General features: G+C 37.9%; 1 protein-coding gene across 1 annotated transcript in view; it reads left to right on the forward strand.

Moving 5' to 3' along the window:
* The first annotated feature begins 2,213 nt into the window (after positions 1–2,213).
* ZBBX (zinc finger B-box domain containing) overlaps positions 2,214–16,934 on the forward strand; it is a 143,716-nt gene continuing 128,995 nt past the window's right edge. The window contains exons 1-2 of the mRNA XM_066346930.1: positions 2,214–2,238; positions 16,476–16,589. Of these exons, the coding sequence (XP_066203027.1) occupies positions 16,495–16,589 (95 nt within the window). The 5' untranslated portion in view covers positions 2,214–2,238; positions 16,476–16,494. The remainder of the gene's footprint in view (positions 2,239–16,475; positions 16,590–16,934) is intronic.

Raw genomic sequence — 16,934 nt, forward strand, 5'->3', positions numbered from 1 at the left:
GCAATACAGAAGTGAAGTTTGTTTACTGTTCCTTGTCCAGAATATTTCTTACCCTGATTACCCTATGTCTTTCTCTTTCTCTGCATTCAGAGACTTCCCTGGCCTTCTGACTTAAATTTAAACTCTTATTTTGTTTCTTTATTCTGTTCTGTCTTTAAAACATTTGGCATATATTTATGTTTATGTATTGTCTTTCAGCCTCCATTAAAATAGAAGTTTGACAACAAGATAGGCTATATTTTCTTCACTATTATATTTTTAGAACCTAAAATGGTGGACTCCCAACAAATATTTGTTGAATAAATGAATGAATGGATAAATAATGAAAACCTTTCTTGATGATTTGAAGAGCACAGCTATCCATCTGGGAAACATAGTCCTGAACAAGAAACTTCTCAGAGTATTACACATCTGTTCAGAACTTGTCATTATGTTAAATTTTAAAAGGAGGACTTGGTGAATTTATACCATGAGCACTAAAATAACAACCACAGTCACACCACCACCATCATTTTTAACCATTTATTAAGAACCTGCTATGGGCCTGGCTCAGTGCTGAAGACTTAACATGTTTCATTTACTCTTCCATGCTACATCACTAAGTGTGATGTTATTAATTGAACTGGATTATATAACTAGTTCCAGGTCTCACAGCAGGTGAATTGGGGCAGGACTAGAAGTCAAACTCAGGTCTGCCTTTATTTCAAAGCCTTGAATCATGACTACAGACTATCATTGTTCTTTCTTATCTATTCTGCTTTTTTTTTTTTTTTTTTTTTTTTTTTTTCTTTTCTGAAGCTGGAAACGGGGAGAGACAGTCAGACAGACTCCCGCATGCGCCCGACCGGGATCCACCCAGCACGCCCACTAGGGGCGACGCTCTGCCCACCAGGGGGCGATGCTCTGCCCCTCTGGGGCGTCACTCTGCCGTGACCAGAGCCACTGTAGCGCCTGGGGCAGAGGCCAAGGAGCCATTCCCAGCGCCCGGGCCATCTTTGCTCCAATGGAGCCTTGGCTGCGGGAGGGGAAGAGAGAGACAGAGAGGAAGGAGGGGGCGGGGGTGGAGAAGCAAATGGGCGCTTCTCCTATGTGCCCTGGCAGGGAATCGAACCCGGGTCCCCCGCACGCCAGGCCGACGCTCTACCGCTGAGCCAACCAGCCAGGGCCTATTCTGCTTTTAATCTTGTAAAATTGAATCTGTCAAGAAAAAGCATTAAATATGTTCTTAAATGAATTTTGGCATGCACATTAATGTGAAAAACAATGGTGCAAAAGTCAGTATCTTAACCACAGATGTTGAGATTATGAGATTAGTCCAGTAACAAGGGAGTCAGTGTGAATAAGCACAGAGGTTTTTTGTTTTGTTTTGTTTTGTTTTGTTTTCTTTTTTGTACCGACTGACTGCACAACCATCCATATGTCCTAGTTGCAGAATATAAAAATAGCGATTAAAAGCTACAGCATATTTAGGAAGCCAAAAAATAAACTCACTACAGGTGACTATTTGAAAAGTGTAGATCGACTCATTGTATCTATCTATCTATCTATCTATCTATCTATCTATCTATCTATCTATCATCTATCATCATCATCAATAAATCATCTATAGATATAGCTATGTATGTATATAAACACTCACCTCCGTGCCTCTCCCCATGTATTTTGTATAAATAAAAAGAGTTTTGAGTTAACCAAGAGATCTACCTGGGTTCTAGTCTTGATTTTGTCTATTATGACCTTTGATAAGCGATGAAACGGAGCTATACGTGGGAATTCTAAATTTGCTTGGTTTGGGTTAATTCTTGGGTCTTCCCTTTCCTAGCTTTGTAATTTTGGCTTGTCATTCAAACTTTCCATGCCTTAATTTTCTTATATATAAATTGGGCTGTTTTGAGGATGAACTGAATATTATAAATAATTCTCTTAAAACAGTACTTAGCATATGGCAGGGCTCAGTAAGTGTTAGCCCCTCCAGCAGAAGACCTCCAGGGGCTGCCGAGGTTTGCAGACCCCTCCTTCCCACCCTTTCTCTCCTTACTCCCGCACCTATTCCCTCTCCCCACCTTTCGCTCTCCTTCGTCCAGCGTAGCTCCTTGCTCCCTCTGCCGGCTGACAGCGACAGGACCCGACATTCCGGTTGTTATGGGTACCGAGTTAGCGTGGTAACCAAGGAGACGAGGCGGACGTTTGAGGAAGCTGGTTGGCGGGTGGCGGTTACGCGCACGTTGGAGTCTCCAGGTGAGTGGGCAGACGGCGGAGGGCTGGGGGGGCTGGTAGGTCCGGCACCCCGGCAGCGCGTGGGGTCTGGGCGGTGAGGGCACCGGGGTGGGACCGCGGGGACGGGGACTGGGCTCCGGGTGGAGCTGAGTGGCGCGGTCCCGAAGGTGATTGCAGGGTCCCTGCCCGGTGTCCGACCCAGTGCCGGGCCTGCGGGCTGCAGGACGAGTCCTTGCTCTCGGGAGTCGAGTGTCTTCTTGTCCAGGAGCAAACACTTCCCAGCTCACGATGCTAACGGAGACCAGAACCGGGGGTGACCCCAGACAGCGAAACAGAGCCTTTAGCAATGGCACCCCTTCCAGAACCCGATCTTTTCAAGTGCTTTTTTACTGCTTTTTTATTCTTCGAAGTTATTTGCGCCTTAGGAAAAAATTGGTGCTTTAAAAATTATAATCACACCCCCGTTTTTAGCCCTTTTTCTGCCTGGGCAGCCGCATGCACCCACTTCATTCTAGAAGTTCACTCCTCCCAAGTAAACGTCATTGAGAGGGATGCCATCTTCTACTCAACCTGAAGATGTAGAACTTTTTCCTTTCCCAAATCAGCATTAGAACTGCTCAGATATATAGGTTCTGTTATGTATTTGCTTATACCCTGACTTTTTAAATTCAGAGCTAGTAGGTCCCCTCACCAAAAAAAAGTCATTGAAGTTGAAACTTCACAGAATAAAACGATGCAAACTGCATGCTAATGGAAAACAAAACGAAATCCTACAGCTCCCTCTCTTATCTTAGGTTGCATAAGGCCTACTGTGACTGTCCTACCCTGATATTGCCGCTTGTATTGCAAATTAATTATTTGAAAGTACCTTTGTCCTGTTTTCCTTCAAAACACAATACTTTCCAAAATTATTTTATTTACTTTTTTTTTTTTTTTAATTTCCTTCACTAGAGTGTAAGTTTAGGATTGGGTACTTTACCTGACTGCTCCACGTGTTCCTCAGTGCTTAGGCTGGTATTTGGCACAGAAGAGGTGTTCAGTGTATATTTATTGAAAGCTCTTCCAAGTATGGTAGGATATTGTGAAAACAAATGTGCTGAAGTTGGAAAGAGGGTGTTGCCTTTATTAAATTTTTTTTTATAAGATTGATTGTATAATAAGTTCAAAGCAACAGAAAAAATTTAAATACTTAGAACTTAGCACATTATTATTGGCAGTATACTGCAGTGGTCGGATGGCCTTCACTATTTGAGATACTTTGGGAAACAACACCTATATAAGGAAAGCAACAACAACAAAAAATAACAGAAGGCAGTGCGTAAGAGTAAATGAGTATAATACAAGATATCCTCACAATAAGAGATATTTTTATTTTCTTTTTCTTTTTTTTTCCAAGTGAGAGGAGTGGAGATAGACAGACTCCCACATGCACCACGGCTGGGACCCACCCAGTAACCCTCATCTGGAGCCCATGCTTGTAACTGAGCTAGTTTCAGCTCCTGAGGCTCTGTGAAGCCATTCTCACCACCAGGGCCAACGTGCTCAATGGAACCATGGCTGCTGGAGCGGACGAGAGAGAGAGAGAGAGAGAGAGAGAGAGAGAGAGAGAGAGAGGGAGAGAGAGAGAGGGAGAGAGAGGAAGAAAGGGGAGGGGCAGTGGGAGAGGGGAGAAGTAGATGGTCACTTCTCCTATGTGCCCAGACTAGGAATCAAACCTGGTATATTCAAGCAACTGCTGAGCAAACAGGCCAGGGCCAAGAGATACTTTTAATGGAAGAAATCTTCATGGTAGAGGTGGCCTTCAAACTGGGCATTGAATAGAATAAAACTTAGCAGAGAAGTAGAAAATTAAGCATAAGGTTTAGGAAGATTTGGATCCATAATGAAAGATATTAAATATGAAGCAGAGCAAATGAATATTTTTTTCCTGTGGGTCTGAGGGACTGTTCAGAGACAAAAATTTGTGATCCCACATTACATTGGAGCAATATGACATTCAAAATGTGTTCAGTGGTATTTAAATATATTGCTGTAAAATTAAGAAATTATTTGAAGTCTAACAGTTCTTTTTCTAAATTTTCATTTAATGACAAATTAACAGTTCAAATGGAGGAAGAATCTGAATGATACGAAAATGAATCATTTTAAGTAAGTAGAACCATATTTAGATTTTAAGTCTTAAGGTAAGCTAACAGGACTGGAAATAAAATTGTAATTATGGTTTTGTTACCAATCTTGGATGGATACCATAATTTCCCTATTCCTAAAATATTCACAAGAGAGCACCCAGGGTAATAGTGGATTATATAAGAATGGATGGGAGGAATGAAATATAAATATATTGAAGGGCTTGGGTTTCTGAAAGTTTTGCCTTACAAATTTCATATATTTATTGCTATTTATAATTAGATATTTTAGTTCATATAGAATTAGTAATTGTATGTTGCTTTGCTGTCATGCCTTTCCAACTTTTCTTTAAGCTGTAGAAGAGTTTCTTTATAGTAAATCTGACCCAAAGGCTCAGTATGTGAAACAGATAAAACCAGAGAAGCTGAGCCTTGGAGGTTCCCCTCATTTCCTTCCCCAGGTTGTTTCTAATGCTGCCTCCTTCCCGGACCCCCAACTTCAGCATGTTCTTCAGGAGCCCACTGTTTTCCAGGCCACAGATCAGAGAGCTTTTGTTTATATCATGCAAATTAAGGGGTGAGGAGGGGGCTGGGATCCTCATCATTTTCATTTCATTGATAAACTGAAGCTCAGAGATCACTCTGACACAGTCTTCTGAACTTAAACTCGGTGTCATTTAATATTATCATTTTTAGTTGGAAAGTATTTTAAAAGGGTATCTTGCCTCTTGATACCTAAAGGCACTTCTTTGGTTCTTTTTTTTTTTTTTTTTAGAGACAGAGAGAGATTCAGAGAGAGGGAGAGACAGGGACAGAGAGAGATGAGAAGCATCAATCATTAGTTTTTTGTTGCACATTGCAACAACTTAGTTGTTCATTAATTGCTTTCTCATATGTGCCTTAACCGTGGGCCTTCAGCAGACCGAGTAACCCCTTGCTTGAGCCAGTGACCTTGGGTCCAAGCTGGTGAGCTTTTTGCTCAAACCAGATGAGCCCGCACTCAAGCTGGTGACCTCGGGGTTTCAAACCTGGGTCCTCGGCCTCCCAGTCTGACACTTTATCCACTGTGCCACCGCCTGGTCACTGCCTGATCAGGCTTCCTTGGTTCTTTAGGGAGCCTGCTCATAGAATTTAAGGTGTGTGTACCTTGGGTACCATTTAGTGTCATGAAGCCAAGTTTATCAGCTGGGTGGGTTGGCTGAAAGACTGGATGCAGCTTGAAAGTCAACCTGGATTACCTTTCAGAGCTGGTGCTGGAAGGAGATGACAGGTATTTATTTAGTAGGCCACTCAAGCACAAGATATCATACTAGGAATTATGTAGTATTAGATTTCTGTTTAGATTTTTAAAAATGATTTAAAAAAAACATTTAGAATAAGGATATCAGATAGAGGAAATATTAAAAGTACAACCCAAGAGTTTAAAACTACTAATTTTATTTAAATTAATTTTCATTTAACATTTCACGCCTGGGTCTCTAATTTCTAAGTACATCGTAAACAAGTTTATCCATCCAAAAGAGCTTGATTATCGGACCCTTTTGATATATAAGCTAACATTAAAAAAAAAATCCTTGCTTATTGGCTTTTAAGCTTTTAGGTCTAGGATGATCTGGGTCTTTAGAAAAATCAATTAACTTTAGATAAGTTTTTAGTTATAAAAAATGACCAATCTATTTTTCCTTTTTTTAATTTTAATTTTTTATTTTGAAATTAAATGTAATGGGGTGATGTTGATCAATAAGAGTACATAGGAGCCCTGGCTGGTTGGCTCAGTGGTAGAGCGTCGGCCTGGCGTGCAGGAGTCCCGGGTTTGATTCCCGGCCAGGGCACACAGGAGAAGCGCCCATCTGCTTCTCCACCCCTCCCCCTCTCCTTCCTCTCTGTCTCTCTCTTCCCCTCCCGCAGCCAAGGCTCCATTGAAACAAAGTTGGCCCAGGCGCTGAAGATGGCTCCTTGGCCTCTGCCTCAGGTGCTAGAATGGCTCTGGTTGCAACAGAGCGACACCCCAGACGGGCAGAGCATCACCCCCTGGTGGGCATGCCGGGTGGATCCCGGTCGGGCACATGCGGGAGTCTGTCTGACTGCCTCCCCGTTTCCAGCTTCAGAAAAATACAAAAAGAAAAAAAAAAAAGTATATAGGTTTCAAGTGAACATTTCCATACCATTTGAAGTATTGATTGAATTGTGTGCCCATCACCCAAAATCAAATAATTTTATATTACCGTATATTTGTCTCCCTATACTCCCCTCTCCCCCACCTCCTCCCTACCAAAATGGCCCATCTTGAAAGCAGTGTTTTTCTGTTCCTCCTATTCTGCCAGTGGTGTGATGGTAAATTCTCTACAATACTAGGGCAACTATTGATGAGTAGTCTGAGTTTCAGATTTATAACGCATCATAATTTGCTTGTTTCCATTTGGTGATAGCAGGCCTTGATGTTTGGGTTGCATTCAGAATGAGAACCATCGTGGACAATTTTTGGTTATATTTTATGTATATGTATGGAGAAGAACAAGGTTGGGGGCAAAAAAATGATGCAACTTAATAAATCAGGCAACCAGGACATTTTCCAAATAACTAATAAACTTTTGGTATTTAATGATAAGAAAAAAATTGAGTGACCAAAGGACAGGTGGAGGTTTGCATAGTAGGGATTTTATCTGTATTTTCCTGGTTCCATTAGGCAACTGAAGTTTTGTGCTTTTATTCTTCCTGATAATATTGTTATATCTTTGCTGTCCCAAGAAAGGTGACTAATTGTTGGTTTTATGAAAGGCAGAACAGCATGACTCACAATTATAATCTTCCTTTTTTTCATACAAGAAAATTGGCTTATGTGTGTGACTTAATAAAACATTTAATTGAGAAGAAACCTTACTAATTGCATTCAATGAAATGAAATGCCCCCTGAATAAGACCATTTATTGGTTAAATCTCATTATCAGCAGAGTTATAAATCTGAATCATCTCGTCCTACTGAAATTCACTGATTTTTCTTTCATTCATTTTAGTCTTTGTGTATCAGATCAACTTTATGATCTGATCAACATATGTACATATACATATAAATTGTTTTGTATACTTAATGCATAAATAAAATTAAGGCAACTTAAATTATTTTAATTAATTAGACACATTGACTTTGAGGGTTGTTTTATTTTTTTAATGATAGTGGTGATGATGACATTATAAAACTTTTCTTGAAAAGTTACCAAGAGCAGACTAGGGTCCAACAGTAGAATTTCTTGATTATAATAAAAAAGGAATATAAACTTTATGTTATAACAGATTATTTCTGGAGGTTTTTTTTTAAAGATAGCTTTTGAAGCCTCTGTTTGATAAACATAAGACAAAGGTTTTATCTACAAAGACGATACATTTTCCCAAAAAGCAAAAAGAATCCTAGATTTTCATTCCTATGGTACCTTTAGTCCTCTTTGACACTGATTTTAGCCTTGAGAGACAGGAGTTGATGGTTGGGAAATGAATCTGATTTGGATGACTCTCCTAAGCACTTCTGAGGGAAAATCCCGTGATAGATACTGTTGCTTCTGTGGCTTTCCCTTTGTCAGTTCTTTTTTGGAGATACATGTATTACAATTGTGACTTCAATGCCAATAATAAGGGTCATGAAGGAGCAGCTATAGAACTGTCGATTGAAGGTACCAATGTACTTAGTCCTATGATGCAACACTGCATTGCTTAATATATAAAGTTACTTTGTGAAATTCCATTTTAGAATTATCTTTGGAGTATAAATTACTTCAAAATTTCCTCCGGTTGTAAAAATCTACCCTTTCATGCTAGATTTGATTTTTGGAGGTAGAGTAATTTAAAACTAGATTTTAGTGAACAAAGTAGTGACTACTGCTAGACAATATTTTTAGTTTTGAATGAAGCACAGTCAAGTAGATCTGTGTGTTTCTTGAGGTTATGATGGCCTCTGCAGACAGTTTTCAAAAGGGCATTCTAAAAATGTTTTAATTAGTGGTTGCATCATTGAAATTATGAGTCCTCCTAAAAACAATGAACTAGTCATTTGATTGTATAGACTTTGAAGTCACAGTAGTCTTCCAATTGCTTACTCCTATTCTGATACCTTCTTTCTTTAAGTCTATGAGTGAAGTTTCTGGTGTTATTATCTGTTCTTCCCTCTAAAATTTTAGTGACCTTCATTAGCTACAGAATAAATTCCAAAAGCTTTAAGTTGGCATTTAAAGCCACTCATTATTGGGCCTCAGCCTACATTTCTAAACTTACCTACATTTCTAAACTTACCTACATTTCTAAACTTGCCTACATTTTCCCCTTCATGTAACCTATACATCAACCAAATGCATCTAGTCATTATTCCCCATTCAAGAGTTATATTTTCTTACAGCGTGGAATGTTCATTCAATCCATATCATCATATATAATCCCTGATTCTCTTAAAACCATAGTCTAAATTCTAGCCAGCTTGAATTTTCTTTTTTCTCTCGCTTATAACATACATAAGTTTTATGGCCCTTATATTATGGCTCTTATATATCGGTCTTAAGTACTTTATTTGACTCTATACCTTATTTGAGTCCAAACAAAAAATATCCTTTGACTTTGACTCCTTCATGCCTCTCAGCACAATACCTTGCATATAGCATAGCCTTAATAAATATTTATATGGTTATGAGCACATAAGAACACATATATAAACTGATAGTATCAAATGGTTTGGGCAGTTAAGTATAAGACCTCTATGGTATTGCCCTTGCATTTCCTTAAGAGTCTTTGGAATTTGGAAATTTTTATTCATATAAAAATTAATAGTTTTGCGTGTGATTCAATAATTCAACATTACAGAGTAAGTTATTATAGAAACATGAATAATTGGGATACTCAGGAAATGGGGTGTTTTGAATAATTTAATTTTCTGGAGAACTTGGAGTTAGGCAGAAAATTTTTTTTATTTCTTGTTGAAAATTCTTTCTAAATATGCTAATTTCTGATTTTAAACAAAGAGCATCATTAAAATTGGCTTTGAAAAAATGAGGATATTAAAATGCCTTTGGGTGATCATTACACACCTTAATTCTCATTTCACATTACCATATATCTAAAAAAAAAGTGGTTTCCAAGTTTGGATTTTATCTCTTTTCACTATATTTAGCTTGGATATTATTTTTAGATGGGAATAAATAGCTGATATATATTTTTATAAGCTTAATATAGAAAGAACCAAAATATGTACTCTACTTGTCTTTATGCATTTTTCACTTTCCATTTAACTATTGACACAGTCTTTTGCTACATAATTATCAGTACAATTTTATTTCCATCAGAAATGTTATGTTAATAACTTTAATACATCTTTTGTCTGTTACATTTTCAGAAGTTTTCACATCTCATGATAACTCTTCTTTTTTTGTATTTTTCTGAAGTGAGAAGCAGGGAGGCAGACAGACAGATTCCCATATGCGCCTGACCAGGATCCACCAAGCATGCCCGCCAGGGGGCAATGCTCTGCCCATCTGGGCCATTTCTCCAATGAGACCAGAGCCATTCTAGTGCCTGAGGCAGAGGCCTTGGAGCCACCCTCAGCGCTGGGCCAACTTTGCGCCAGTGGAGCCTTGGATGTGGGAGGGGAAGAGAGAGACAGAGAAAAAAGAGAGGGGGAGGGATGGAGAAGCAGATGGGCGCTTCTCTTGTGTGGCCTGGCTGGGAATTGAACCTGAGACTTCCGCACACTGGGCTGATGCTCTATCACTGAGCCAACTGGCCAGGGCCATAAGTTTTCAACAATATTAAGACAGGAGTCATGGACACTAAAGGTTTTGTGTTTCTTCCATGGGGAAAACTTGGATATTCTGAAAAGGTTAAATATTAAGTGCATACATATTTACTTGAGAAATAATTGCTAACATTTCTATACATTGAATTAAAAGTATTTTTTTTACATGAGGCTGTTTAGAGTTGAACTCAAATTTTGTGAATTATTATCTCTGTTTTCTTCAGAGCTGTATTTTTTTTTAATGTGTAAGAGAGTTGGTTTGAAATGTTATAAAGCTATAATATTTTAAAAATAAGGACCAAAAATATTTATGCCACAGGAATCAAAGGAGAAAGTTATAAATGAAGTTGCAGCTTACTAATTGTTAAAACTATACAGATAGTTACAGATATTTTTGTGGTACTTACTCAAGATAAAAATAATTCCCTGAAGAAACTGAAAGAAACTTAAAATTAAGGAGACTATTAACAAGATAAAGGAAATATCAACTAATCTAGCAGTCTGCATAATTGAAAGATGTTATGCTGAATCCACCCTTCCCAGAAAGAATATTATCTATTTTAGATTGCCTGGTAAATGCATTCAGTCAGAGTTAAGCAATTCTGGGTATACTGGGAATTTCATGAGATGACAGGGATACCAGAAGATTCAATATATTGTTTGCCTTTGAGATCACATAGTCTCTGAAAATTTCTAAGATGTTCCTCTCAGATATCACTAAAGGTCAGTCGGCATGGGTTAGAGACAGACTGTTGATTTTTAATTGTAATTTCTGAGCTTCCTGATCCAGATTAATAGTCTGGTGGTTATTCAGTATTTTCAGAACTTGCCTAGTTCTCCCTTCACTGTGAAAGCATTGTGTTAATGGGAAATTGTTATACAAATTTATTTGACATTATTATGATAAGAATTACCATTTTTTTGATGGAGAGGGAGTCTGTGCAATAGCTAATATTACCAATTTCCCTTTTTATACAACAAGAGAACAGGACATGCACTATTTGATTTTAGTGATGTTTCAAGTCTGTGTGTATATACTTATAAACATTCATCCAAAAACATTTATTAAGTATATATGTTCACACTGTGCTAGGTAAGTGTGCTTCATACAAAAGTAGGAAGTCATAATCTTTTCTCAGGTAGCTTGTAGAGGATATGAATTAGAACAATTATATTTACAATATAGTGTGACCCGTGATGTGATGTGAAAGCACAGGTGGCTGTGAGAGCCCGGCCCAGATTGCTGGGGTAAGATTAGGTGATCTCCAGGCTTTGCCTGAAAGATGCAGTTAGTTGGATGAAACTTGGGCAAATGCACAGAAAGCATATAGTTTAGGGACTTTTAGACATACCGAGTTGGCTAAGACTTATTGAGTAAAGTTGGAGAGAAGGGCAGGTTGTCAAGGTAATAAACTAACTTGTTTACCACATTAAGGAGTTTGTAATTTATCTTGGATGTGAGGGGGATCGCCGTTTCCTGGCCTGTATGCCTCCCTGATCCATCCGTGATCCACAGCCCTTAAAAACTGAGACTGGAACACCCCTCCATGGTAATTACCCTGGAGTCTCCTTTCTTGGCCTTTCCTTGTTCCAAGCCTATTTTCATTTGACATTGTCTTAACAATTGTCTTTATATTTATCTGACATTTTGATGTTTCCCAATCCCTCACTCACCACCTCTTTCCCAGCTTCCAACCCATTTCAATGGGTTGTTTCTCGCCCAAGGATTTGTTAGATTGACATGGACTCTGCCAACCTTAGTTTTCTTCCATGGCTTTGACTGAGCTGGTCTGTGTCCAAGGCTGCCTCCAAGAGAAAGCCTTTGTCTTGTTTCACACACATAGGGTCCGATCAGAAACTTATAACTTGACCAGCTGGTCAGTAGGCCAGGCTTATTTATTTATTTATTTATTTATTTATTTATTTATTTTTTGGTCTTACGCATTTCCTCTACGACAGTGGGGACTTCTCTGAGCAAATGAGTGACACAGTCATATTTGTGCTTTTGTGCTTTTGAACTCTATCTGGAAGCCACATAGGAAGTGTTATAGGCCCTGAGTCTTTGGGCTAGGAGACCAGCTCAGGGGCTAATCCTGAACTGCTCCCATCATGTACCAGAATGATCTGGTTCAGGAAATGGCATCCTTGTCCTCCTGGTTGTGCTAGTAAGATAACTGGGATTATCTTAGATTTTTTCCCTTGTCCCTTCCCTGAGCATTAACCTACTTCTGGTTAATCTCCAAGTCTAATTAATTCTATTTCCTTATATACTCAAATGTTCCCATTTTTTCTCTACTGTCTATAGTCAGAGCAGCATAATCTGTATATTATTAAGATTATTAAAATAATCTTAACTGGTTTCCCTGATTTCAAGCTATACCATTATTTAATTTTTCACACCCAGCCAGAGTGATTTCTCTAAAATGCAAGTCTGATCAATTTTCTTCAGATCCTTTAGTGATTCATATTGCTTATAGAATACAAATACCAATTCCTCATCATAGCATGTATGGCCTTTCATGATCTTGCAACTGTCATCCTCAGAAGTTCCATTTTCTCCCCCTTTTTCCATCCTGCAGTTAAGGCCTGCACATGTAGAACTTCGAGTTTCTTGCCCACACATCATTCTTTCCTGCTTGTGCCTTTTATTCCTGGAACACTGTTCTCACCACCTGACTGGCTACATCCTTTTATTCCTTAAGGCCCAGCTCAGTCTTGACTTTCTCCAGGAATTGTTCCTACAGTCCCGGGGGCTGGATATGTGCCCTGTTTGTGTGCTCAGGACCTCCCTGTACATCTCCAGTGAGCTCACCATTATATTGTACTTAATTATCTTCATGCTTGTCTGTGTTCCTCTTTGCACTGGAAGCTCCACTGCATCTCATATCCTATTGCCTACTTCAGTGATTGTATGTTGTAGGGCTGATCCTTGTAAAGCAGATATAATAAAACTATTATAATTCCTCTCCCTCAATATCTTTGCCAACTTCTCTGAATGCTCTGGGCAACTTTTGCTTTATCAGTTTATCATGTATTTTCCTGGATTGTGTCCATTTGGGTACATATCTTTGGCCCACTTATTCTTTGGTGATTGCTCACCATCTCTATAACTTAGTTCTCTTTTCAGAAATCCATTATTCTTATTTTCGTTCCTTGCTATAGCAAGCATGAGTGCCCATGCTACAGGATTATAGTAAATCACTAATGTAATAATGAAGATAAGATTTAAACTCATGATAGATAACACTGGGGAACAATTTTTTTCATTTTCTGTTACATAAGGTTTTAGAACTGTTTCTATGTATTTCTGCATTGCTGAATCCAAATCTGAAATCCGTTTTTTGGTGCATGCTCTAGTTTTATGCAATTTTAATTTCTTTTTGTTACAGTTAATGGCATGCATTAGTTTTTAAATTGGAGTTAAAGGGCAACAACTCTTGAATTGAACATAACCACAAGGCAATCGATGTTTTACAAACATCACTTTTACATAATTGTAGATGTTTTTAAATGTAAAATTATTATCTGATAAAAACACCCTCTTATTTTGTTTTACGATTGAATCATGGCTTCTTTGAGTAGGAGTAAATGTAAGAATAGTCCTGACACCTTCTATTATATATGTGGCTGTTACACACTTCAACATCAAAGGTTCAATATTTCATCATTTGTGACACATGCATATATTGCCTATTTTCAAGTTCTCCTTGGTGATCAAGACAAGAATTGGGCTCCTCATATTGTGTGTCATAATTCTGAGGAAATGCTTTGTGACTGGACAAAAGGAAAATGCAAAGGAATGCCTTTTGGTATTCTCATGGTTTGGCGTGAACCTAAGAACCACAGCAGTGACTGTTATTTCTGTCTGATCCATACAAAGGGCATTGGCAAGAAAAAACGGCATATGACCACATATCCTAATATTCCTTCAGCAATACGACCTATCCCACACTCTGAGACACTGCCGGTTCCAGTTTTCAATGGTTTTATTTCTTCTAAGGACGAAGAAAGTGAACATGGTGATCAAGTGTATCTTTTGATAAGATGCATGAGGAAATGGTTGTAGAATCTGAAGGGTCTTCTTCTGATGCCAAGCAGTCATTAACCCCTCAGCAGTTTAGCCAACCCGAATTGAATGACTTAGTAAGAGATTTGGGCCTATCAAAGCAAGCAGCTGAGTTATTAGCCTCCAGGCTTCAAGAAAAGAATGTATTTCACTGGTCAGCTAAAGTATCCCATTTCAGGAAGTATGAACAAATTTTTGTGGACTTTTCTTCTAAGACAAACACTTTGTTTACTGTCATGATAGCAGTAATCTCAGCCAGCTAGGTGTTACCACTTACAGTCCAAACAGAATGGCAGCTTTTTCTTGACAGCTCTAAACAGAGTATGAAATGTGTTCTCCCACACAACGGTAATGTTTATGCAGTGGATCCAATTGGTTATTCAACTCATCTGCAAGAAGATTATAATGACATAAAAATTGTTCTCAACTTTCTGAAGTATGAGGAGCATAACTGGATCATTTGTGTGGATCTTAAAATCGTAAATTTCCTGCTAGGATGACAAAGGTTTCATGAAGTATCCTTGCTTTCTGTGATTGTGGGACAGCCGAGCTCGGGAGAAACACTGGACACAGATGGACTGGCTGAAACATGAAGCTCTGGAAGTAGGGATGCAAAATATTGTGAACGAACCTGTAGTTAATCGAGACAGGATCATTTTCCCCCCACTTCATGTCAAACTTGGCTTAATGAAGCAGTTTGTTCAGGCTTTGAATAGAGAAAGTGAATGCTTTCAACATATTATTTCTGCTTTTCCTGCCTTGTCTTTCGAGAAGATAAAAGCAGGTGTATTTGATGGACCTCAAATTTGAACCCTCATACGTGATGAAGAATTTGACAGGAAGATGAATAAGGAGGAGAAAGCAGTAAGGCAGTGTTTTGTGGCAGTTACAAAGAACTTCCTTGGCTACAAAAAAGCAGAAAACTATCAACTTCTGGTTCAAAGGATGCTGTTGGCTTTCCATGACATTGGATGTAACATGAGCATTAAGATTCACTTTCTGAACAGTCACCTTGATAAGTTTTCCGAAAATCTTGGAGCTGTTAGTGATGAGCAGACTACTGCTGGAGCATCAAACGAGATTGTCTTCAACAAGTACCCAAACACAAGAGCTACAAACACAAATTTTTGCCTGAATAGAATTTAAATAAGTTTTGCGCAAATTTTATGATTAAATTAAATGTTTTAATATGTTCTATTTTGAAATTGTAGACAAATTCTGATGCAGCCATATCTTTTAGTGTATTAGTGTATTTTCTGCATTATATAAATTATTATATTTTCACAAAGATGATGCCCAAGAAGACATTCTACTTCATTATGTTAAACTAAATGTTGAAAATTTTACAATAAAATGAAAACCTAAAATCTTAAATTGCAAAATAACTAGCTTACAGAGAAAAACTAATGTCAGATTTGAGATCAGCACACTCGAATTAGGTGAGAACAAGTGGTTTTTTGTGGATGCAACAAAACTTGCGTTCCCCAGTGACAAGATAGACAACTAGGTTGACTTAGACATATGAAAAAGTCAATGACTAATGCTGTCTAGAGAACAGAATTGCAAAATAAAGAAAATGGCTGTGTCAAAAGCTTGCTAAACTTCAGGTATTATGAAAATGTCTGGTATAAGAATTTATAAGAGGCTCCTCTCTTCTTCAAAAAGATCTTTTTTTATCGCTTTCCTTCAGAGGAAACAATTGGTGGTGCTTAGCTCCATTTCATTTCATCTTTTTAATGGCTCCTATACCAAAACTCTTCATACGTGCTTTCTCCAAGCAAGGCTCTGCTCTTTATTTTGCTTATTTTATTTTTTTGATTATACATACATACATAGCGGTAGACATTTACTGAAAGTTTAGCAAAAATATGTATCCTGCTAATATAGAAAAAAATAGTTGCTTTAAACACTGTGTTTTAAACTACTTGAATCCTTAGAGAAAAGACAGTATAAAAATTAAAACATAACTTTTGATTTGTTTCTATTATGTACCATAGATATTTGTCCACATATAAAAGCATAGCTATCTATAAAGTGAATTATGATTTAAAACATTTAGCCATGTAATGATGGTAAAACCAAAAGTCTAAGTTTTGGAGAGATAACTGCCTAAAGAGAATATTAATAGCAAATGCTAACTATAGAAACAATATTTCAAAGAAAAACAAAGAAAATAGCTAAAAATACTTCATCATTATTTATTAGTCATACTTAAGAGGAAAAGCTGATATAAAATTATTTAGCCTTGGTTTTGTTTGTTTACCAAATGAACATTCTGCCTTTAAATTGTATTTAGAAATGTGCGAAAACTGAGGATGGAAAAAGTGCAGTTGGAGTTTCAGATTCAAGAGATGGAAAAGAAACTACAAGAAGTTCAGTCAACGAAGAGCAAAGAAACGGAAGAAAGAAAGTAGGTGACATTTTTAGAGAATTTTAGAGGATTAAACTAATAATGTAAAGAACTATTTTACATGCTATTGTCATCCCTATAAAAATCTGTCCTGAATGAATTATTATGAACAAGCAATATTAAAATTCTCCTACCTTTTTTATTCAGGTTTCTTATACAGTGTGTCCGTAAAGTCATGGTGCACTTTTCACCAGTCACAGGAAAGCAACAAAAGATGATAGAAATGTGAAATCTGCACCAAAAAAAGGAAAACCCTCCCAGTTTCTGTAGGATGATGTGGCAGCATGTGCGCATGTGCAGATGATGACCTAACACCGTGAATACAGTGGAGCAGCCCACGGCCAT

This window comes from Saccopteryx leptura, chromosome 8 (assembly GCF_036850995.1).
Source record: "Saccopteryx leptura isolate mSacLep1 chromosome 8, mSacLep1_pri_phased_curated, whole genome shotgun sequence".
Taxonomy (NCBI): Eukaryota; Metazoa; Chordata; class Mammalia; order Chiroptera; family Emballonuridae; genus Saccopteryx; species Saccopteryx leptura.